Source organism: Panulirus ornatus, chromosome 30, assembly GCF_036320965.1.
Source record: "Panulirus ornatus isolate Po-2019 chromosome 30, ASM3632096v1, whole genome shotgun sequence".
Lineage (NCBI taxonomy): Eukaryota > Metazoa > Arthropoda > Malacostraca > Decapoda > Palinuridae > Panulirus > Panulirus ornatus.
The window spans coordinates 12295972-12321735 of record NC_092253.1 but is presented as its reverse complement, the minus strand read 5'-3'; the positions used below and the strand labels follow the sequence as shown (position 1 = coordinate 12321735).

Genomic DNA, 25764 nt, shown 5'->3' with positions numbered 1-25764 from the left:
TCACACTGATTCTCATTTTCTCCCTTTACTCACTATCCCAGACCCAGGTACTAATTTCGAAAGTTTCCCGATCCACTCATTCAGAAAGTAGTCCAAAAAAATGTAATGGAAATCTTGGATGAGAATCTTCAAGTATTCACTCTACAAATAAGGATGTTATCACATAACGTTCTAGGGGAGGTGCCTCATATATTCACACCCTAACTCGGTTTTCATGAGATAAAGAACCAACCAAACCTTAATATACAATTGAAATTAGATGCATGTGAACTAGTTTTATCAATGGTAGAAAATATCAATATTCATTTACATCAGCATTGATACTGCTGAAACTTGATCAAAAAATGTTGGATAATGACCTGTTTTGGAGAAGGCTTCACCAGTGATGATTTTCATAAAGGCCTCACTCTCCACAAGGGCGTAGCTGCCTTGCTTCACTAACGTGTATACGCTGGTTCGAAACTCAGTACTCCTCTGGAGTATGATGCGTCCTTCTCTTTCTGCCTCAGCAATTTCTTTCGCTATGCTCGACTCTGCTGACTGACATAGAAATACACATATGAGGTGGTTTAATCGAATAAGAAATGAAAGGGCAAGAAAGATGTGTGGTAATGAAATGAGTGCTGTTGAGATAGCAGAAGAGGGTGTATTTAGATGGTTTGGTCACATGAGGAGAAAGATAGAAGAAAGATAGACAAAGAGGATATATCTGTCACAGGTGGAGGGGAAGGGGAAAAGTGAGAAACCAAATTAGAGGTGGAAGCATTGAGTGAAAAAGATTTTGAGCGATCGGGGCCAGAACTTACAGCAAAGAGAAATGCGTGCAAGGAATAGAGTGAACTGGAACAATGTCCTATACCCCGGTCGACGAACTGTGAATGGATTGAACCAGGGCATGTGAAGCGTCTGGGGTAAGCCATGGAAAGTTTTGAGGGGCCTGGATGTGGAAAAGCAGCTGTGGTTTCGGTACATTACACATGAAAGCTAGGGACTGAGAGTGGACGACTGTGGCCTCAGTTGTCCTTTTCTACCGCTACCTCGCGCGCACGCTGGGGGAGAGTGGTGTCATTTCATGTGTGGCGGGGGAGCTGCGAAAATGGATGAAAGCAGTATTTAAGAATATGTATATGTGTATAATTCAGTATATGTATATGTATGTATACGTTGAAATGTATAGATATGTGTATATATATATATATATATATATATATATATATATATATATATATATATATATATATATATATATATATATATATATATATATATATATATATATATATATATATATATATATATATATATATATACATATATATATATATATATATATATATATATATATATATATATTTTTTTTTTTTTTTTTTTTTTTTTTATACTTTGTCGCTGTCTCCCGCGTTTGCGAGGTAGCGCAAGGAAACAGACGAAAGAAATGGCCCAACCCCCCCCCCCCCATACACATGTACATACACACGTCCAGACACGCAAATATACATACCTACACAGCTTTCCATGGTTTATATATATATATATATATATATATATATATATATATATATATATATATATATATATATATATATATATATATATATATATATATATATATATATACATAAATATATATATATATATATATATATATATATATATATATATATATATATATATATATATATATATATATATATATATATATATATATATATATATATACATAAATATATATATATATATATATATATATATATATATATATATATATATATATATATATATATATATATATATATATATATATATATACATATTTTTTAAAGGGGAAGTAAATGTTTATAGTTGTGTTACTGGAGTGATACTTTTCATACATGGTGTTTTGACAAGAAAATAGTGAAGTTGGAGAAAAATGTAGCTTAGACATTGAAGCTTATTGATACAGTGGTTAAATTGACGAGAGCTGCTATTGACGTTTGTGTAAATAAATTATACATTTCCTTTTTCCATAGCCAGAGGTTGAACCATTATGTGACATTCATTTTTTCATTCATTTCAAGCTAGAAGTTTCAGTTTTCTAAATTGTTTCTTACATTTTTCATATGTATATATATGTATGTGTGTGTGTGTATATGTGCGTATGTATGTGTATGTGTGTGTATGTGTATATGTATATATATATGCATATTATCCCTGGGGATAGGGGTGAAAGAATACTTCCCACGTATTCCTCGCGTGTCGTAGAAAGCGACTAGAGGGGACGGGAGCGGGGGGCCAGAAATCCTCCTCTCCTTGTATTAACTTTCTAAAATGGGAAACAGAAGAAGGAGACACGCGGGGAGTGCTCATCCTCCTCGAAGGCTCAGAGTGGGGTGCCTAAATGTGTGTGAATGTAACCAAGATGTGAAAAAAGGAGAGATAGGTAGTATGTTTGAGGAAAGGAACCTGGATGTTTTGGCTCTGAGTGAAACGAAGCTCAAGGGTGAAGGGGAAGAGTGGTTTGGGAATGTCTGGGGAGTAAAGTCAGGGGTTAGTGAGAGGACAAGAGCAAGGGAAGGAGTAGCAATACTCCTGAAACAGGAGTTGTGGGAGTATGTGATAGAATGTAAGGAAGTAAATTCTCGATTAATATGGGTAAAACTGAAAGTTGATGGAGAGAGGTGGGTGATTATTGGTGCATATGCACCTGGGCATGAGAAGAAAGATCATGAGAGGCAAGTGTTTTGGGAGCAGCTGAATGAGTGTGTTAGTGGTTTTGATGCACGAGACCGGGTTATAGTGATGGGTGATTTGAATGCAAAGGTGAGTAATGTGGCAGTTGAGGGAATAATTGGTATACATGGGGTGTTCAGTGTTGTAAATGGAAATGGTGAAGAGCTTGTAGATTTATGTGCTGAAAAAGGACTGATGATTGGGAATACCTGGTTTAAAAAGCGAGATATACATAAGTATACTTATGTAAGTAGGAGAGATGGCCAGAGAGCGTTATTGGATTACGTGTTAATTGACAGGCGTGCGAAAGAGAGACTTTTGGATGTTAATGTGCTGAGAGGTGCAACTGGAGGGATGTCTGATCATTATCTTGTGGAGGCTAAGGTGAAGATTTGTATGGGTTTTCAGAAAAGAAGAGTGAATGTTGGGGTGAAGAGGGTGGTGAGAGTAAGTGAGCTTGGGAAGGAGACCTGTGTGAGGAAGTACCAGGAGAGACTGAGTACAGAATGGAAAAAGGTGAGAACAATGGAAGTAAGGGGAGTGGGGGAGGAATGGGATGTATTTAGGGAATCAGTGATGGATTGCGCAAAAGATGCTTGTGGCATGAGAAGAGTGGGAGGTGGGTTGATTAGAAAGGGTAGTGAGTGGTGGGATGAAGAAGTAAGAGTATTAGTGAAAGAGAAGAGAGAGGCATTTGGACGATTTTTGCAGGGAAAAAATGCAATTGAGTGGGAGATGTATAAAAGAAAGAGACAGGAGGTCAAGAGAAAGGTGCAAGAGGTGAAAAAAAGGGCAAATGAGAGTTGGGGTGAGAGAGTATCATTAAATTTTAGGGAGAATAAAAAGATGTTCTGGAAGGAGGTAAATAAAGTGCGTAAGACAAGGGAGCAAATCGGAACTTCAGTGAAGGGCGCAAATGGGGAGGTGATAACAAGTAGTGGTGATGTGAGAAGGAGATGGAGTGAGTATTTTGAAGGTTTGTTGAATGTGTTTGATGATAGAGTGGCAGATATAGGGTGTATTGGTCGAGGTGGTGTGCAAAGTGAGAGGGTTAGGGAAAATGATTTGGTAAACAGAGAAGAGGTAGTGAAAGCTTTGCGGAAGATGAAAGCCGGCAAGGCAGCAGGTTTGGATGGTATTGCAGTGGAATTTATTAAAAAAGGGGGTGACTGTATTGTTGACTGGTTGGTAAGGTTATTTAATGTATGTATGACCCATGGTGAGGTGCCTGAGGATTGGCGGAATGCGTGCATAGTGCCATTGTACAAAGGCAAAGGGGATAAGAGTGGGTGCTCAAATTACAGAGGTATAAGTTTGTTGAGTATTCCTGGTAAATTATATGGGAGGGTATTGATTGAGAGGGTGAAGGCATGTACAGAACATCAGATTGGGGAAGAGCAGTGTGGTTTCAGAAGTGGTGGAGGATGTGTGGATCATGTGTTTGCTCTGAAGAATGTATGTGAGAAATACTTAGAAAAGCAAATGGATTTGTATGTAGCATTTATGGATCTGGAGAAGGCATATGATAGAGTTGATAGAGATGCTCTGTGGAAGGCATTAAGAATATATGGTGTGGGAGGAAAGTTGTTAGAAGCAGTGAAAAGTTTTTATCGAGGATGTAAGGCATGTGTACGTGTAGGAAGAGAGGAAAGTGATTGGTTCTCAGTGAATGTAGGTTTGCGGCAGGGGTGTGTGATGTCTCCATGGTTGTTTAATTTGTTTATGGATGGGGTTGTTAGGGAGGTAAATGCAAGAGTTTTGGAAAGAGGAGCAAGTATGAAGTCTGTTTGGGATGAGAGAGCTTGGGAAGTGAGTCAGTTGTTGTTCGCTGATGATACAGCGCTGGTGGCTGATTCATGTGAGAAACTGCAGAAGCTGGTGACTGAGTCTGGTAAAGTGTGTGGAAGAAGAAAGTTAAGAGTAAATGTGAATAAGAGCAAGGTTATTAGGTACAGTAGGGTTGAGGGTCAAGTCAATTGGGAGGTGAGTTTGAATGGAGAAAAACTGGAGGAAGTGAAGTGTTTTAGATATCTGGGAGTGGATCTGGCAGCGGATGGAACCATGGAAGCGGAAGTGGATCATAGGGTGGGGGAGGGGGCGAGAATTCTAGGAGCCTTGAAGAATGTGTGGAAGTCGAGAACATTATCTCGGAAAGCAAAAATGGGTATGTTTGAAGGAATAGTGGTTCCAACAATGTTGTATGGTTGCGAGGCGTGGGCTATGGATAGAGTTGTGCGCAGGAGGATGGATGTGCTGGAAATGAGATGTTTGAGGACAATATGTGGTGTGAGGTGGTTTGATCGAGCAAGTAATGTAACCGTAAGAGAGATGTGTGGAAATAAAAAGAGCGTGGTTGAGAGAGCAGAAGAGGGTGTTTTGAAGTGGTTTGGGCACATGGAAAGAATGAATGAGGAAAGATTGACCAAGAGGATATATGTGTCGGAGGTGGAGGAAACGAGGAGAAGAGGGAGACCAAATTGGAGGTGGAAAGATGGAGTGAAAAAGATTTTGTGTGATCGGGGCCTGAACATGCAGGAGGGTGAAAGGAGGGCAAGGAATAGAGTGAATTGGAGCGATATGGTATACCGGGGTTGACGTGCTGTCAGTGGATTGAATCAAGGCATGTGAAGCGTCTGGGGTAAACCATGGAAAGCTGTGTAGGTATGTATATTTACGTGTGTGGACGTATGTATATACATGTGTATGGGGGTGGGTTAGGCCATTTCTTTCGTCTGTTTCCTTGCGCTACCTCGCAAACGCGGGAGACAGCGACAAAGTATAATAATAATAATAATAAAATATATATATATGTGTGTATATGTGTATATATATGTGTATATGTATGTATATGTGTATATATATATATGTGTATATATATCTTATCTTATATATATATATTTTATCGAGGATGTAAGACATGTGTACGTGTAGGAAGAGAGGAAAGTGATTGGTTCTCAGTGAATGTAGGTTTGCGGCAGGGGTGTGTGATGTCTCCATGGTTGTTTAATTTGTTTATGGATGGGGTTGTTAGGGAGGTGAATGCAAGAGTTTTGGAAAGAGGGGCAAGTATGCAGTCTGTTGTGGATGAGAGAGCTTGGGAAGTGAGTCAGTTGTTGTTCGCTGATGATACAGCGCTGGTGGCTGATTCATGTAAGAAACTGCAGAATCTGGTGCCTGAGTTTGATAAAGTGTGTGAAAGAAGAAAGTTAAGAGTAAATGTGAATAAGAGCAAGATTATTAGGTACATTAGGGTTGAGGGTCAAGTCAATTGGGAGGTAAGTTTGAATTGAGAAAAACTGGAGGAAATAAAGTGTTTTAGATATCTGGGAGTGGAACTGGCAGCAGATGGAACCATGGAAGCGGAAGTGAATCATAGGGTACGTGAGGGGGAGAAAATTCTGGGAGCTTTGAAGAATGTGTGGAAGTCGAGAACATTATCTCGGAAAGCAAAAATGGGTATGTTTGAAGGAATAGTGGTTCCAACAATGTTGTATGGCTGCGAGTCGTGGGCTATGGATAGAGTTGTGCGCAGGAGGGTGGATGTGCTGGAAATGAGATGTTTGAGGACAATATGTGGTGTGAGGTGGTTTGATCGAGTAAGTAATGTAAGGGTGAGAGAGAAGTGTGGACATAAAAAGAGTGTGGTTGAGAGAGCAGAAGAGGGTGTTTTGAAGTTGTTTGGTCACATGGAGAGAATGAGTGGGGAAAGATTGACCAAGAGGATATATGTGTCAGAGGTGGAGGGAACGGGGAGAAGTGGAAAGAAGGAGTGAAAAAGATTTTGAGTGATCGTGGCCTGAACATGCAGGAGGGTGAAAGGCGTGCAAGGAATAGAGTGAATTGGAACGATGTGGCATACCGGGGTCGACGTGCTGTCACTGGATTGAACCAGGGTATATAATATATATATATATATATATATATATATATATATATATATATATATATATATATATATATATATATATATATATATATATATATATATATATATATTGGAAAGTATCACAATTTTGCGCGTGATCAAGATATTTCTATGAGTAAACGGGGAAAATGAAACATGGAAAGTTCCCAAGTGCACTTTCGTGTAATAATCACATCATCAGGGGAGACACAAGAGAGAGATATAACAGTCAGTTGATATACATCGAAGAGACGAAGCTTGGACGCCATTTGGTAAACATATGATTGTCCAAAACATACAACGAGCGTTCATAAACTTATCATTTTACAAATCTTATCAACAATGAAGTTATCTAATTTGTATAGACCATCACTAATAATCAGATTATAATTCTTTGTCTATCTAATAATAGAAGATTCAATGATATTTCTCTTTGTAATAGTGTTAGAGTTAATAACTGACATGGCGTTACTCCAGTCAATACAATGATCATAGTTTTTAACATGATTAAACAAGGCATTTGATTCCTGTCCCGTTCTTATACTATATTTATGTTGCTTAAGTCTATCAGAAAGATCCTTACCAGTCTGACCAACATAAACTTTATCACAGTTTCCACAAGGAACTTTATAGATGCAACCAAGAGTATTTTCTGTTGAATTCCTGATTAAGATATTCTTTATAGTATTATTGTTGCTAAAGGCAACATCTACATTAAAGGATTTAAGCAACATGGGAAGCAGAGTGAAATTATTATTAAAAGGAGAACTGAAAGATTCATGGTGTCAGTGGGAGGTTTGGGCTGAACTCTATAAAATGATTTCTTTGCTATCTTAAGGGATTTATCAATGAAAGATCTAGGGTACTTTAACTTAGATCCAATGGAATATATCTTCTCAAACTCATCATCAATAAACTCTCTACTGCAAATACGTAATACCCTAAGGAACATAGATTGAAATGATGATAATTTAACTTTGTCATGTTGAGATTAATAATAATGGATATATGAGCATACATTGGTGGGTTTTCTGTATATGCTAAACTTAAACTTGTTTCCTTGTCTATGGATTATGCAATCTAAAAATGGTAACATACCATTATTTTCATTTTCTACAGTAAATTTGATGGAAGGTACTAAATTGTTAAGGGGTAAGCGTAAATTTTCAATTGTTGGCCAAACACAAAGAACAACATCTACATACCTAAACCAAATTGCATTAGAAGGTAAGATATCCTTTAGTAATTTTGTTTCAAAACATTCCATGTTAAGATTACTTAGTACAGGTGAAAGAGGGTTACCCATTGCCATACCAAATTTTTGAGCATAATAATCTCCATTAAATTGAAATACACAGTCTTTTATACACAATTTTATCAGTTCAGTGAAATTAGACTTTGAAATAGGTAAATGAATATCATCCAAGACATCAAATAAATATTCTAAAAGGTCATCAACTGGAACTTCGATGTATATCAACTGACTGTTATATTTCTCTCTTGTTTCTCCCCTGATGATGTGATTATTACGTGCACTTGGCAACTTTTCGTGTTTCATTCTCCCCGTGGACTCATAGGAATATATATATATATATATATTCTTTCTTTCACACTATTCGCCATTTCCCGCATTAGCGCGGTAGCGTTGAGAACAGAGGACTGGGCCTTTGAGGGAATATCCTCACCTGGTCCCCCTTCTCTGTTCCTTCTTTTGGAAAAAAAAAAAGGGATTTGAATGCGATGAAATGGTAAGGTATCGTATATTTTACTTTCTTTTATTTACAGAACGCCCGAGGAAATGGCTCAGCTGAAAAAGACTAGGAAATACGCTGAGAAGTACCTGAAATATGACTTCACATCTAGGTAATAGAGATTTTGATGCATCTGAATATCTTGTAAGCCCCAAAACCTTTAGCAATGATGCCATGCGCCCAACAAGAATGAAACTTCACCTCGGTGGCACCTATCCAGACTTAGCTGACAAGCCAGATGCTTATTTTCGAGCTAAGAGAAAAAGCCTTAAAAGACTAAGACTGGACGTGTCAGAAACATTTCATCAGCAGTCAGCAATGTTTGTAGAGACGTCATATGAATTATCACTCACAATAGCTAAACCAGTAAAGCTGCATAGCATTGGTCAAACACATGAAACCATGCATTCTACGTGCTGCAAAACTACTACTTCCAGATGAGTTATCAGAAATTGGCTATCATTTAATTATCCGATTCCAAAATAAAACTTCGGATCGCTCAAATGGTAGAGGACATAAAAACCCAAGTGGTCATGAGGGTAAAATCTTGCTCAGCCTTTGCAATATAATTTGACTAGACCACGAATGGAGCCCAATGATCCCAGTTGCTGGTTTACACACGATTCCGGTGGAAAGAATCTGTGGAAGAGGAAAAGTTGTTTTGTTGCTCTTTAGAGACCAGAACAAGGGCTGATGATGTCTTCAATGATGTTTCAAAATTGTTTAAAGGGCATGACATATCCTGGGAAAATCTAAAATGCTTGTACACAGATGGAGCTCCATCCATTTTGGGATCGCGCTCTGGTTTCATTAGCAATTTGGAAGAGTAGAGTCCATCAGCAATTTCCACACATTGCTTCATACATCCCCAAGCTTTGGCAGCATAGACTCTGTCTTCACAACTCCAGGAACATTAAATCACTATGATTCAGATCATAAATTGCATAAAGAACAGTGCCTCCAGTACACGGCTGTTAGCACAGTTTTGTTACGATTTAGTGATAGAGCATGACATTGCTTTTTCACACTAACGTACGGCTGGCTTTCAAAGGGCAATATGTTAGAGCGCTTTTATTAACATCGAAAAGAAGTAAAGATGTTTCTGGAAACTGGGGGAAAACAGTGCCTCATCAACTTTAATTCTGATGAAGCAGATGTTTTCTAGTCTTAAATGACTTGAATCTGAGGCTACAAGGAAGAGACACAAATATGATCGGCCTCTGTAATGCAATTGAAGCATTAATTAGGAAGATGCAACTGTGGAGGTGTTGCATGGAGAAGAAGAGCACAGCACTCTTTCCTCGTCTGGATGATGTTGTGAAAGACAAGAAATTTCCCACTACTAAACTATAAACAGCAATTGAGGATCATCTTGAAAGACTGGATAGCGAATTTCATCACTAATTTTCTAATATCAGCGACAGCAGTTTTAACTTTACCCGGCCAGGAACACCGTTTACGTGGAAGTTGAGGATGTCCCTGAAGCTATGCAAGAAGAATTTCTTGAAGTCTAATTCTGTTGCAGAGGATGATTTTACTGGTCTTGGTCTAGGGAAGTTTGGGTAAAGTATTTCTCACTTTACCAGAAATTAAGCCTGTCAGTCCTAAAAGTCATTGCTAAGTTTCATATGCTTACCAATATGAAGTAGGTTTTTCAACGTTGGTTCAAATGAAAAAAAAAAAGAAACGAACTAGATGTGAAGGGTGATCTACGATGTGTCCTTAGCAACCAGACGATATCAAATATTACTAGACTAGTCAGTAAGAAGAGTCTGCACCACCCATCTCAATGATGAGTACCATCTAGCTACCAAAGTCTACATGTGTGATTTACCGTCTCGTTTGTGACAGGCTAATTTAAGCAGTATCTGTAGTAAAAGTGTGAGAAAGTTTGATTTTATCAAACTTACATTATTCTGCTTTCCAATGACTTTTCATTCAATTGCATTAGGATTATCAAATATATAAGCAGAATATGCATAAAAATCATTACTCCTTATAATGCACCTAGCAGCTGCCATAAGTGGAATTTCTTATCTTCTTTTTGTTTCAGTTTGAGTAATAATTTGTAATTCTCATTGATTACTGCTAATATTAATGTTACTATTATAAGTTTCATTGAAGCTAGGTGCATAGAGATAATCTAATAAAAGTGAAATATAGAAGCACGAAAACTTCTTTCATTCATCCAAAAGATAAATTTATTAGTATAAACATCCACCGCAGTAATTCCGTTTAATCAATTAAGTACTGCATACTGGTATAAAAATCACTGATAACTGTCGAATAAAACTTGAAAGGGTAGAGGGGGGCGCGGTACCCAGGATTATGCTGAGAGGAGGCCAAATTATCCCAAATTGGCAGTATTTATGCCATCAAATGTAAGGCATGCAAATATGTATACATTGGCCAAACCGGGAAAACTGTAACTGAGAGATGCTATTGGCACCGTCAGGCAATTCACAGGGATGAACATAGGAATGTAATCGCAAAATACTGTCATGAAAACGACCACACTGTAGAACTTAACAACCCAGTCATATTGCATATCACTGAATCTTCTTTTACTAAATACACAAACAGTTGTAAGACTTAGTAACGCTTAAAACAGGCTGGATCGCTCTTTCATAGGTAAGATTTGTAAACAGTTCGCTTTCTTGTCGATATAATGAAACAGTTTATGACAGGCATGATGAATGACCCAAACAACACCAACCCGAACACCACCACTTGTTTACCAATACCGTCTAAGCTACGGCTCTTCCTTGATTATCAACTGACTGTTCTAAATCTTTTATGTCATTCTTATATCTTTTCTGATGATGTGAACGTTAAGCGAAATGGGAGTACAAAAATAGAGTGGCAGCTAGGAAGGGCAGCTGGTGGGATGTCTGATTTATGATGTATGATGTGCGATCATTTCCTCACGGAGACACAACTGAAGATTTGCAGAGGTTTTCGGAAAAGAGAAAACCGTATGGGTGAGAAGAGAGTGGTGAAAGTAAATAAGCTTGGAAAGCGACATATGTAAAGAAGTACCGGGGGAAATCATATATAAAATGGCAAAAGGTGAGAGTAGACGAAGCTTGGGATGTGGATGAAGAATTGGAGGTATTTAAGAAGTAGTGCTGGCATGTATGACAGATGGATATGGTGGGAGGAGAGCAGTTTAGAAAGGAAAGTGAGTGGTGGGTTGACGACTTAAAGTAGGAAGTGAAAGAGATCTATAGATGGTACTTTGCGGGAGGGAGTGCAAATGAGTAGGTGATGTTCACGAGAAAGTGTCAGGAGGCCAAGAGGAAGATGCAAGGTTTGAAAAAGAGGACAAATGAGAGCTGAAAGGAGCGAGTATCACGGAACATCATGAAGAATAAAAAGATGTTTTTGAAGGAGGTTTATAGTGTGAAAAAAAAAGTGAACAAACTGGAACATTAACGAATGGGGCAAATAGGAATCAGTTAGAGATATAGTAAAGCTTGGAGGAAATGGAGTTAGTGTTTTGAAGGACTCTTAATGTGTTTTATAATAGGATTACAGATGTAGGGTATTTGGATCGGGGTGGTATGTGAAGTGAGTCATGGTCTGGTGAAGAGAGAGAAGAGGTGGTGAAAACCTTGCGTAAGATGAATTGTGGCAAGACGGTTGGAGTGGATGGTATTATAATTGATCTTTTTAAGAACAGGTGACGGTGTTATTAAATAATTATCTAGGATTTTCAATGAATGTATGCGTGATGGTGAAGTGCCTAGGGATTGGAGGAATGTATATAAACAGTCACTTTCTAAAGGCGAGGGGGATAAAGATGTGCCTAGTAAGCTGTATGGAAGAGTGGTGACTGAGAGGGCAAAGGTGCGTACAGAGCATCGTAATGGTTAAGAGCAGTGTGGATTCAGAAGTGGTAGAGGATGCATGGATCAGGAATTTGCTTTGAAGAATACGTGTAAAAGTAACATAGAGAAGGATTTGTATGTGGCCTTAGAGATCCAGGGAAAGCTTATGCTAGGGTTGAAAGAGATACTATCAAAAGTGTAAGCCTATCGTACGGTTAAGAGTAAAGGAGAACGATTGGTTCCAAGTGAAGGCTGGTCCGCGGCCGGGTGTATGATGTTCAATTTTCTTATAGATGGGCTGGTAATGGAGGTAAATGCAAAAGTCTTGGGGATAGGGGCAATTATGCAGTCTGTAGGGGATGACATTGGCTTAGGAAGTGAGTCAGTTGTTCTTTACTGATGATGGAGCACTGGTGTCAAACTCGAATGAATTACTGTAGCAGTTGGTGAACAAGTCTGGAAGAGTGTGTGAAAGGAAAAAACTGAGAATAAATGTGAACAGAATCAAGGTTTTTAAGTTTAGCATGTTAAATGAACAAGTTAGTTGGGGTGTCAGTTTAAATGAGGAAAATATGGGGAAGTAGTATTTCTGACACCAGGTAGTGGGCATGGTAGCAAATAGAACCATGAGTCAGGAAATAGATGAGGGGGCGAAGATTTTAGAAGCATTAAAGAATGTGCGGGAAGAGAGGTCGTTATCTGGGAGAGCGGAAAAAAAGAAAAAAAATTGTGTTTGAAAATATAGTGGACTCAATAATGTTGCTTGGATTTGAGACTCGGGCTATAGATAAGGATGTTTGGAGGAAGGGTCAATGTGCTAGACATGGAATTTTTAAGGATGATATGTGGTGAGTTGTGATTTCATCGATTAAGTAACTCCCCCACCACAAGCAAACCTTTGTATTTACGTTTCTCATCACCCCATTCATCCAGTGATTAAGCAGCCACGTTAACCTCATACACACCTGCCAGAGACTCACATCCACCATGAACCATCCACCGTTTTCTATAACTACTTGCACACATCCCATCAACCACTAATTTCTTTTGCTTCCCAATTTGTATTTCAGTTTGTCATTTACCTGCTGAGGCTGTAGTAGAAGTCATAGGTGCATCACCAAAACTAATGAGCGAAATGAATGACTGACCTTGCTTTTGGTCCGGTTGGCGAGTATGTCTTCCAAACGAAGCTGAAAATTCATTATCCTTTGTCTCACCCGTAGGATTCTGTCATTCATCAGGCCTCTTTTTATCTGTATTCTTTATGTGAATCAAAACGGAATGATAGTGGCATCAGATACATTGCCGCTGGCAACTCTCTTCTGCTGGTAGCCTGGACAACCAACAAAAGTGTCCTTGTTGAGGTAGCTAGCGTTTTGATACCTAAACAGCTTTGTGTCAGTAGGCTCGCGCAGCCCGAGATGCGACAGCCTACGTTTGTACCCTTGTCCACAGTGGACCAATGGTCAAATTAGAGCTCAAAAGCGCCCCCAGCCCTGTGAGATGAAGCGATGTCTTTGGAGAGGCTCAAAATGTATTGTCTTTCTCTCCTTGACTTTGTTCATATTGGCGAAAACGCATCATCGACTCAGAGATAGTAAACTGCATCTCCACTGATGTGATCATATGGTTCTTGTATGATGCCACCATAGCAGGTAATGCAGAGCTCCTGTCTGCTGATAACACTTGTGGGATCTCGGGGCCTCTCCTTAAACCGTCCAGTGTAAAAGAAAATCACCTCCACACATGAGTCTGAATGACTGAATATCTAATATCACTGGAAGCTTCAACTATCGAGCCTGAAAACAGCATTCTCAATACAATCATGGATGAAAGATGACCTATAAAGAATTGAATACATAACGCTCTTTCATTATCAAGTCTTTAAGTTTACCAAGATTAGCATACTTCTTTGGGCGGGGCGGAGGCATGAATTAGTTGGGACAGATTTGGTCATTATGAGGAAGCAATTTGGACCACAAATGAGAAAACCCTTGAAACCCTGTTAAGATGACGTTCAAGAACACCATGATCTTTAGAAAGACAACAAATTATAAAAAATGATCAACATACAAGATAATAGAAGGCAACGGTTGAGTTAGTCATCCATATTAGAGAGGCAGATGGATCATCCAATACGTCCTGGAGACTCTGGTAAGGTTGTAGGATGTGTCTCACGGCCAGAAGTGACATGAGGTTACCTGCGTAGCTCCGTGTTAACACCAGCGTCATCATCATCCACACACCCAGTACCAGCCGATACCACCACCACCTCCCGGCCTCACTGATATCTGTTGGAGGTTAGAAAAGGCTTCATTTACAATATGTAGTGTACTTATGTAGGTATATATCATCCAAAACTTTCATATTTCATACATATAAGTTTATGATTAAGATTGAGGAATGTTTTCAGTTCATATGTAAACGAAAAGATGAAACACAAGAATTATGTCAAATGATGTATGGTACTGAGAGAAGCTGTTTTCTCTTCTTTTAGGTGAAAGGATGAGACTTGATTTTCTTTGATATCTATATATAGTGGAATATCCTTAAGAAAAGGAAAAAAATATTTTCACTATTCACCGTACTAGAAATGAATTCCAGATACTCAGATTTTAACTGTTGATATGTATAGATACATAGGGTAGAATACTTTCCCACGCATTCCTCACATGTCGTAGAGGGCGACTAAAGAGGACGGGAGTGGGGGGCTAGAAACCCTCCCCTCCTCGTGTTATAACTTTCTAAAAGGGGAAACAGAAGAAAGAGTAACGCGGGAAGTGCTCATCCTCCTCGAAGGCTCACACACTGGGGTGTCTAAATGTGTGTGGATGTAACCATGATGAGGAAAAAAGAGAGATAGGTAGTACGTTTGAGGAAAGGAACCTGGATGTTTTGGCTCTGAGTGAAACGAAGCTCAAGGGTAAAGGGGAAGAGTGGTTTGGGAATGTCTTGGGAGTAAAGTCAGGGGTTAGTGAGAGGATAAGAGCACTACTCCTGAAACAGGAGTGGTGGGAGTGTGTGACAGAGTGTAAGAAAATAAACTCTAGAGTGATATGGGTAAAACTGAAAGTGGATGGAGAGAGATGGGTGATTATTGGTTCATGTGCACCTGGGCATGAGAAGAAAGATCATGAGAGGCAAGTGTTTTGGGAGCAGCTGAATGAGTATGTTAGTAGTAGTATTGATGCACGAGACCGGGTTATAGTGATGGGTGATTTGAATTCAAACGTGAGTAATGTGGTAGTTGAGGGAAATGGTGTAGGTGGGATGTTCAGTGTTGTAAATGGAAATGTTGAAGAGCTTGTAGATTTATGTGCTGAAAAGGGACTGGTGATTGGGAATACTTGGTTTAAAAAGAGAGATATACATAAGTGTACGTATGTAAGTAGGAAAGATGGCCAGAGAGCGTTATTTGATTACGTATTAATTGATAGGCGCGCGAAAAAGAGATTTTTGGATGTTAATGTGCTGAGAGGTGCAACTGGAGGGATGTCTGATCATTATCTTGTGGAGGCGAAGCTGAAGATTTGTAGAGGTTTTCAGAACAGAAGAGAGAATGTCGGGGTAAAGAGTGTTGTTAGAATAAGTGAGCTTGGGAAGGAGACTTGTTTGAGGAAGTACCCGGAGAGACTGAGTACAGAATGGAAAAATGTGAGAACAAAGGACGTAAGGGGAGTGGGGTAGGAAGGGGATGTATTTAGGAAAGCAGTGATGGCTTGCGCAAAAAAAAAAATGCTCCTGGCATGGGAATTGTGGGAGGTTGGCAGACTAGAAAGGGTGGTGAGTGGTGGGATGAAGAATAAGATTATTAGTGAAAGAAAAAAGAGAGGCATTTGGACGATTTTTGCAGGGAAATAATGCAAATGAGTGGGAGATGTATAAAAGAAAGAGGCAGAAGGTCAAGAGGAGGGTAAGGGGAATGAAAAAGAGGGCAAACAAGAGTTGAGGTGAGAGAGTACCATTAGATTTTACGGAGAATTAAAAAATGTTTTGTAAGGACGTAGTTAAAGTGCATAAGACAAGGGAACAAATGGGAATATCAGTGAAGGGGGCTAATGGGGAGTAGATGAAAATAAGTGTAATATGACACGGAGAAGGAATGAGTACTTTGAGGGGTTTGTTGAATGTGTTTGATAATAGAATTGCAGATATAGGGTATTTTAGACGAGGTGGTGTGGCAAAGTGAGAAGGTTGGTGAGAATTATTTGGTAAAAAGAGAAGATGTAGTAAAAGTTTTCCAGAAGATGAAAGGAAGCAAGGCAGCGGGTTTGGATGGTATTTCAGTGGAATTGATAAAAAAATTGGGTAACTGTATTGTTGAATGGTTGGTAAGGTCATTTAGTATATGCATGACTCTTGGTGAGGTGCCTGTGTATTGACGGAATGCTTGCATAGTGCCATTGTACAAGAGAAAAGGGATAAAAGTGAATGCTCAAATTACAGAGGTATAAGTCTGTTGAGTATTCCTGGGATATTATATGGGAGGGTATTGACTGAAAGGGTGAAGGCATATACAGAGCATCAGATTGGGGAAGAGCAGTGTGGTTTCAGAAGTGGTAGAGGATGTGTGGATCAGGTGCTCGCTTTGAAAAATGCATGTGAGAAATACTTAGAAAAACAAATGGATTTGTTTGTAGCATTTACGGATCTAGAGAACGCATATGAGAGATTTGATAGATATGCTCCGTGGAAGGTATTAAGAATATATGGCGTGGAAGGCAAGTTGTTAGAAGCTGTGAAAAGTTGTTATCGAGGATGTAAGGCAGGTGTACGTGTAGGAAGAGAGGAAAATGATTGGTTTTCTGTGAATGTTGGTTTGCGGTAGGGGTGTTTGATGTCTCCATGGTTGTTTAATTTGTTTATGGATGGGGTTGTTAGGGAGGTGAATGCAAGAATTTTGGAAAGAGGGGCACGTATGCAGTGTGTTGTGGATGAGAGAGCTTGGGAAGTGAGTCAGTTCTTGTTCGCTGATGATACATCGCTGATGGCTGATTCGGGTGAGAAACGGCAGAAGCTTATGACTGAGTCTGGTAAAGTGTGTGAAAGAAGAAAGCTGAGACTAAATGTGGAATAAGAGCAAGGTTATTAGGCACAGTAGGGTTTAGGGACAAGTTAATTGGGAAGTAATTTTGAATGGAGAAAAACTGGAGGAAGTGAAGTGTTTTAGATATCTGGGAGTGGATTTGGAAGCGGGTGGAACCATGGAAGCAGAAGTGAATCATAGGGTGGGGGAGGGGGCTAATATTCTGGGAGCGTTGAAAAATGTATGGAAGTCGAGAACGTTATCTTGGTAAGCAAAAATGGGTATGTTTGAAGGAATAGTGGTTCGAACAATGTTTTATAGTTGCGAGGCATGGGCTATAAATAGGGTTGTGTGGAGGGTGGATGTGTTGGAAATGTAATGTTGGAGTATGATATGTCGTGTGAGAGGTTTGATCGAGTAAGTAATGAAAATGTAAGAGAGATGTGTTGTGGTAAAGATATTGTGGCTGAGAGAGCAAAAGAAGGTGTGGTGAAATTGTTTGGATACATAGATAGAAAGAGTGAGAAAAGATTGACATAGATGATCTACATGTCAGAGTTGTAGGGAAGAAGGAAAAGCAGGAGACCAAATTGGAGGTGGAAGGATGGAGTGAAACAAAATTTGTGCGAACGTTACCTGAACATACAGGAAGGTGAGAGACGTGCAAGGAATAGAGTAAATCGGAATGGTATGGTATACCGGAGTCGATGTGCTGTCAGTGGACTAAACCAGGGAATATGCATCTTCTGGGGTAAACCTTGGAAAGATGTGTGGGGCCTAGATGTGGATCGGGAGCTGTGTTTTCGGTAAAGTACACATGCCAGCTAGTGACTGAGTGTGAATGAATAAGGCCTTTATATCTGTTATCCTGGCGCTGAAGCAGGGGGTAACGGTGCTGTTTCCTCTGGGGCGGGGTAGCGCCGGGAATAGATAAAGGCAAGGGGATATGAATATTTACATTCTTATACGTGTATATACCTGTGTTTGTGTATGCATATGTATGTATATGTGTATATGTTGATGTGTATGTGTATATGCATGTATATGTATGTGTATGACCGTTTATGTGCATACGAGTTTATGGGCCATTCTTCTTTTGTTTCCTGGCGTCACCTCGCTTACGCAGGAAACGACGACAAAGTATAATAGAAAAGGAAAAATTTCATATATATATATATATATATATATATATATATATATATATATATATATATATATATATATATATATATATATATATATATATATATATATATATATTCTTTTTCTTTCCTTTCAAACTACTCGCCATTTCCCGCATTAGCAAGGTAGCGTTAAGAACAGAGGACTGGGCCTTTGTGGAATATCCTCACCTGGCCCCCCTCTGTTCCTTCTTTTGGAGAATCAAAAAAAAAAAAAACGAGAGGGGAGGATTTCCAGCCTCCCGCTCCCTTCCCTTTCAGTCGCCTTCTACGACACGCAGGAAATACGTGGGAAGTATTCTTTCTCCCATATATATATATATATATATATATTATATATGATATATAATATGGTGTATGTGAGGTGATGGTGAACGATGAGTGTGAGTGTGTGTGTGGGAGATGGGTGGAGGATTTGGTTACGGACCCTGGTACGTGCGCTGGTGCCGTGATCGAATTACTGTGTTGCCGTCACGTGCTTTATATGAACGGGATTAGTTTGGTCAGAAGGTTCCCGAGGCTGCAAATTTTACGTACATATTGCCACTAATGCAGAGTGAAATGGCGACATAATTGCTCGAACATAGTTTTATCCCCTAATTTGTAGACAAATAATGACTGCTACTGTAGGAATTCGAACTGGGTACATATTGCTTGGTATATGTATGTTCTATAGATGTATATTGTATATTGGTTGTTATAGTATTATGTACATTTATTGTGTTTTCATATCTATTTATATTTGCTCTCATGGTACGCGAGGCAAATGATATAAATAGATAAATATTATATAGGGGATAAAGAATACTTCCCACGTATTCCCTGCTGTCGTAGAAGGCGACTAAAAGGGAAGGGAGCGGGGGGCTGGAAATCCTCCCCTCTCATTTTTTTTTTAAATTTTCCAAAAGAAGGAACAGAGAAAGGGGCCATATGAGGATATTCCCTCAAAGGCCCAGTCCTCTGTTCTTAACGCTACCTCGCTAATGCGGGAAATGGCGAATAGTATAAAAAAAAAAAAAAAAAAAATATATATATATATATATATATATATATATATATATATATATATATATATATATATGTGTGTGTGTGTGTGTGTGTGTGTATGTGTGTGCTTGGTAGGTTGGTATGCTGACCACTCGGCTATACTGCCCATGACCAGTGATCGAATACTCTTCGCCTCACGTCCTTAAGCAACTGAATCTAGATTGGTCAAATCCCACGAGGCTCAAATATTTACCGAACATATTGCCACAATGCAGAGGAATGCGAACAAAAATTTCGAACATATGATCCCTTAATTTGATAGAACACATAATGACCTCCTACTGTAAGGATTCGAATCTCGTACCATATGTTTGGTAATATATATATATATATATATATATATATATATATATATATATATTATATATATATATTATCCCTGGGGATAGGGGATCAAGAATACTTCACAGTATTCCTGCGTGTCGTAGAAGGCACTAAAAGGGAGGGAGCAGGGGGCTGGAAATCCTCCCTCTCTTTTTTTTTTTTTTTAATTTTCCAAAAGAAGGAACAAAGGGGGCCAGGTGAGGATATTCCAAAAAGGCCCAGTCATCTGTTCTTAACGCTACCTCGCTAACGCGGGAAATGGCAAATAGTTTAAAAAAAAAAAAATTATATATATATATATATATATATATTTATATATATAATTTTTTAAATATATATTTTTTTTTTTTTTAAAATTTCAAAAAGGAAAAAGAAAGCCAAATTGGAATTCCCTTTAAAGGGGGGGGGCCCGGGGGGGTTAACCTTCCCGGGTAAAGGGGAAAAAGGGGAATAGATAAAAAAAAAAAAAATTAAATAAAAATTTAAATTTTTTTTTGAAAAAAAAGGGAAAACCAACCCCCCCCGGGAAAGGTGAGGTATTTCCAAAAAGGCCCCGGGGCCCTGTTTTTAAGGGGCTCCTTAAAAAAGGGGAAAAAGGGGAAAATGTAAAAAAAAAAAAATTAAAAAAAAAAAAAATAAAAAAATAAGGAAAAAAAAAAAAAAAAAGAAAAAAAAAAAATTATTTTTTTGGGGGTTGGGGGGAAAGGGGAATTCGAGGTAGCCGGAAAAAGACGAAGATGGCCCCCCCACCCTACACATGAATTAATAACGTCCACACATGCATATATACATACCTCTACCTTTCAACCTACATACGTAAATACATACAGAGACATAATCACACATATACACATGTACATGATTAATACTTGCTGCCTTAATTCATTCCGCTGCCACCCCGCCACAATTGAAATGACACCTCCCTCCCCCCGCGAGGTAGCGTTAGGAAAAGAAAACAAAGGCAACATTCGTTCACACTCAGTCTCTAGCTGTCATGTATACTGCATCAAAACGACAACTCCTTTTCTACATCAAGGCCCCACAAAACTTTCCATAGTTTACCCCAGACGCTTCACATGCCCTGGTTCACTCCATTGACAAAACGTCGACCCCGGTATACCACATCGTTCCAATTCAATCTATTCCTTGCACGCCTTTCACCCTCCTGCATGTTCAGGCCGCGATCAATCAAAATCTTTTCCACTCATCTTTCCACCTCCAATATAGTCTTCCACTTCTCCTCGTTCCCTCCAACGCTGACACATATGCCCTCTTTGTTAACCTTTCCTCACTCATTCTCTCCATGTGACCAAACCATTTTAATGCACCCTCTTCTGCCATCTCAACCAAACCCTTTTAATAACCATACATCTCTCTTACCCTTTCATTGCTTACTCGATCAAACCAATTCACCACATACTGCCCTTAAATATCTCATTTCCAACACTCTACCCTCCTCCGAACAACCCTATCTATATCCCACGCCTCGCAATCATATATCATTTTTGGGACAACTATTCCTTTAAACATACCCATTTTTGCTTTCCAAGATAATGTTTTTGCCTTCCACATATTCTTCAACGCTCCCAGAACCGTCGCCCCTTCCCCCAACCTGTGACTTTCCTCCGCTTCCATGGTTCCATCCGCTGCCGAATCCACTCCCAGATATCTAAAACATTTCTCTTCCTTCAGTTTTTCTCCTTTTAAACTTACCTCCCAACTGATTTGTCCCTCAACCCTACTGTGCCTAATAACCTTCCTCTTATTCACATTTACTCTCAGCTTTCTTCTTTTACACACTTTACCAAACTCAGTCACCAGCTTCTGCAATTTCTCACCGAGTAAGCAACCAGCGCTACATCATCAGCGAACAATAGCAGACTCACTTCCCAAGCCCTACATACTTGCCCCTCTCTCCAAAACTCTTGCATTCACCTCCCTAACAATCCCATACATAAACAAATTAAGCAACCAATGAGACATCAGGCACCCCTGACGCAAACCGACATTCAGTGAGAACCAATCACTTTCCTCTCTTCCTATTCGTACACATGCCTTAATTCCTCGATAAAAACTTTTCATTGCTTCCAACAACTTACCTCCCACACTATATACTCTTAGTACCTTCCTCAGAGCACTCTATCAACTCTATCATAGATCCTTCTTCAGATCCATAAATGCTACATACAAATACAATTTTTTTTTAAGTATTTCTCACATACATTCTTCAAAGCAAACACCTGATCCACACATCCTCTATCACTTCTGAAACCAAACTGCTCTTCCCCAATCTGATGCTGTGTACATGCCTTCACCCTCTTAATTAATACCCTCCCATACAATTTTCCAGGAATACTAAACAAACTTATACATCTGTAACATGAACACTAACCTTTATCCCTTTTGCCTTTGTACAATGGTCCTATGCATGCGTTCCACCCAACCTCAGGCACTTCACTATGAGCCATGCATACATTGAATATCCCCACCAATCAGTCAAGAACACAGTCACCCCCTTCTTTAATAAATTCCACTGGAATACCATCCATACCCTCCGCCTTTCCGGCTTTCATCTTCCGCAAAGCTTTCACTGCCTCTTCTGTGTTTATCAAACCATTCTCCCTGACCCTCTCACTTCGCTCAACACCTCGACCAAAGCACCCTATATCTGTCACTTTATCATATAAGACATTCAACAAACATTGAAAATACTTACTCCATCTCTTTAACACATCCCCACTACTTGTTATTACCTCTCCATTAGCCCTTTTCATCGATGTTCCCATTTGTTTTCTTGTCTTACGCACGACATTTACCTCCTTCCAATGCATCTTTTTATTTTCACTAAAATTTATTTATACTCTTTCACCCCAACTTTCATTTGCCCTCTGTTTCACCTCTTGCACCTTTCTCTTGACCTCCTTTCTCTATTGTTTATACATCTCCCAGTCATTTGCTCTATTTCCCTAGATACATCCCATTCCTCCCTCACTTCCCTAACTTCTGTGTTCTTACCTTTTTCCATTCTGTACTCAGTCTCTCCTAGGACATCCTCACACAAGTCTCCTTCCTATGCTCACTTACTCTCACCACTCTCTTCACCCCAACATTATCTCTTCTTTTCGGAAAACCTCTACAAATCTTCACCTTCGCAAGATAATGCAGACATCCCTCCAGTTGTACCTCTCAGCACATTACCATTCAAAAGTCTCTCTTATACGCGACTATCAATTAACTCGTAATCCAATAACACTCTCTTGCCATCTCTCCTACTTACATAGGTATACTTATGTATAGCTCTCTATTTAAACCAGGTATTCCCAATCACCAGTCCTGTTTCAGCACAAAAATCTACAAGCTCTTCACCATTTCCATTTACAACACTGAATACCCCCTGTACACCAATTATTCCCTCAACTGCCACATTATCACCTTTGCACTTAAATCACCCATCACTGTAACCCGGTCTCATGCATCAAAACTACTAACACCCTCATTCAGCTGCTCCCAAAATACTTACCTCTGATGATCTTTCTTCTCATGTCCTGGTGAATAGGCTCCAATAGTCACCCATATCTCTCCATCCACTTTCAGTTTCACCCATATCAATATAACTAGAGTTCACTTTCTTACACTCTATCACATACTCCCACAACTCCTGTTTCAAGGATAGTGCTACCTGGTCCTTTGCACTTGTCCTCTCACCAATCCCTGAATTTACTCCCAAAACATTCCCAAATCACTCTTCCCCTTTATTCTTCATCTTCTTTTCACTCAGAGCTAGAACAGCCAGGTTCCTTTCCTCAAAATTACTACCTATCTCTTTTCTTTTGGTCATCTTGGATCCAAGAAATAAAGTGTCCTCGATCTTTCATTGATAAATCCATTAAGTTTTGCAAAGAAATCATTTTTTAGAGTTAAACCCGAGACGTCCAATTGACACCATAAACATTACAGTTCTCCCTTTTTATATTCATTTTACTTTACTTCCTATATTGCTTAAATCCTTTAATGTAAATGTTGCCTTTAGCAACATTAATACTATAAAGAATATCTTAATCAGGGACTTACAAAGAAAATTCTCCTGTATTCATCTATAAAGTGCCATGTACAAATTGCTATAAGTTTTATGTTGTGCAGACTGGAGATTATCTTTCTGTTAGACTTAAAAAACATAGATATAGTACAAGGATAGGACAAGAATGAGATGCCTTGTTTGCTTACGTTAAAAAGTATTAGCATTGTATTGTCTAGAATGATACTATTTCAATTATTATGGCTAGGACGCCATTAGGTATACCAAATGGCGTCCTAGCTTCGTCTCTTCGATGTATATCAACTGAATGTTATATTCCTCTCTTGTGTCTCCCCTGATGATGTTATTATTACACGAAAGTGCACTTAGGAACTTTTCGTGTTTCATTTTCCCCGTGGACTCATAGGAATATATAAATATATATATATATATATATATATATATATATATATATATATATATATATATATATATATATATATATATATATATATATATATATATATATATAATAAGAGTGAGTGCTCAAATTACAGAGGTATAAGTTTGTTGAGTATTCCTGGCAAATTATATGGGAGGGTATTGATTGAGAGGGTGAAGGCATGTACAGAGCATCAGATTAGGGAAGAGCAGTGTGGTTTCAGAAGTGGTAGAGGATGTGTGGATCAGGTGTTTCCTTTGAAGAATGTATGTGAGAAATACTTAGAAAAGCAAATGGATTTGTATGTAGCATTTATGGATCTGGAGAAGGCATATGATAGAGTTGATAGAGATGCTCTGTGGAAGGTATTAAGAATATATGGTGTGGGAGGAAAGTTGTTAGAAGCAGTGAAAAGTTTTTATCGAGGATGTAAGGCATGTGTACGTGTAGGAAGAGAGGAAAGTGATTGGTTCTCAGTGAATGTAGGTTTGCGGCAGGGGTGTGTGATGTCTCCATGGTTGTTTAATTTGTTTATGGATGGGGTTATTAGGGAGGTAAATGCAAGAGTTTTGGAAAGAGGGGCAAGTATGAAGTCTGTTGGGGATGAGAGAGCTTGGGAAGTGAGTCAGTTGTTGTTCGCTGATGACACAGCGCTGGTGGCTGATTCATGTGAGAAACTGCAGAAGCTGGTGACTGAGTTTGGTAAAGTGTGTGGAAGAAGAAAGTTAAGAGTAAATGTGAATAAGAGCAAGGTTATTAGGTACAGTAGGGTTGAGGGTCAAGTCAATTGGGAGGTGAGTTTGAATGGAGAAAAACTGAAGGAAGTGAAGTGTTTTAGATATCTGGGAGTGGATCTGGCAGCGGATGGAACCATGGAAGCGGAAGTGGATCATAGGGTGGGGGAGGGGGCGAAAATTCTGGGGGCCTTGAAGAATGTGTGGAAGTCGAGAACATTATCTCGGAAAGCAAAAATGGGTATGTTTGAAGGAATAGTGGTTCCAACAGTGTTGTATGGTTGCGAGGCGTGGGCTATGGATAGAGTTGTGCGCAGGAGGATGGATGTGCTGGAAATGAGATGTTTGAGGACAATGTGTGGTGTGAGGTGGTTTGATCGAGTGAGTAACGTAAGGGTAAGAGAGATGTGTGGAAATAAAAAGAGCGTGGTTGAGAGAGCAGAAGAGGGTGTTTTGAAGTGGTTTGGGCACATGGAGAGGATGAGTGAGGAAAGATTGACCAAGAGGATATATGTGTCGGAGGTGGAGGGAACAAGGAGAAGAAGGAGACCAAATTGGAGGTGGAAAGATGGAGTGAAAAAGATTTTGTGTGATCGGGGCCTGAACATGCAGGAGGGTGAAAGGAGGGCAAGGAATAGAGTGAATTGGAGCGATGTGGTATACCGGGGCTGACGTGCTGTCAGTGGATTGAATCAAGGCATGTGAAGCGTCTGGGGTAAACCATGGAAAGCTGTGTAGGTATGTATATTTGCGTGTGTGGACGTATGTATATACATGTGTATGGGGGTGGGTTGGGCCATT

General features: G+C 39.2%; 1 protein-coding gene across 1 annotated transcript in view; it reads right to left on the bottom strand.

Moving 5' to 3' along the window:
• Positions 1 to 14444, bottom strand: part of LOC139758417 (uncharacterized) — a 29447-nt gene extending 15003 nt beyond the window's left edge. Inside the window, exons 1-2 of the mRNA XM_071679798.1 lie at positions 14268 to 14444; positions 360 to 540 (exon numbers count right to left, since the gene is read on the bottom strand). Coding sequence (XP_071535899.1) covers positions 360 to 540; positions 14268 to 14432 — 346 coding nt within the window. The 5' untranslated portion in view covers positions 14433 to 14444. The remainder of the gene's footprint in view (positions 1 to 359; positions 541 to 14267) is intronic.
• Between the last annotated feature and the right edge of the window lie 11320 nt (positions 14445 to 25764).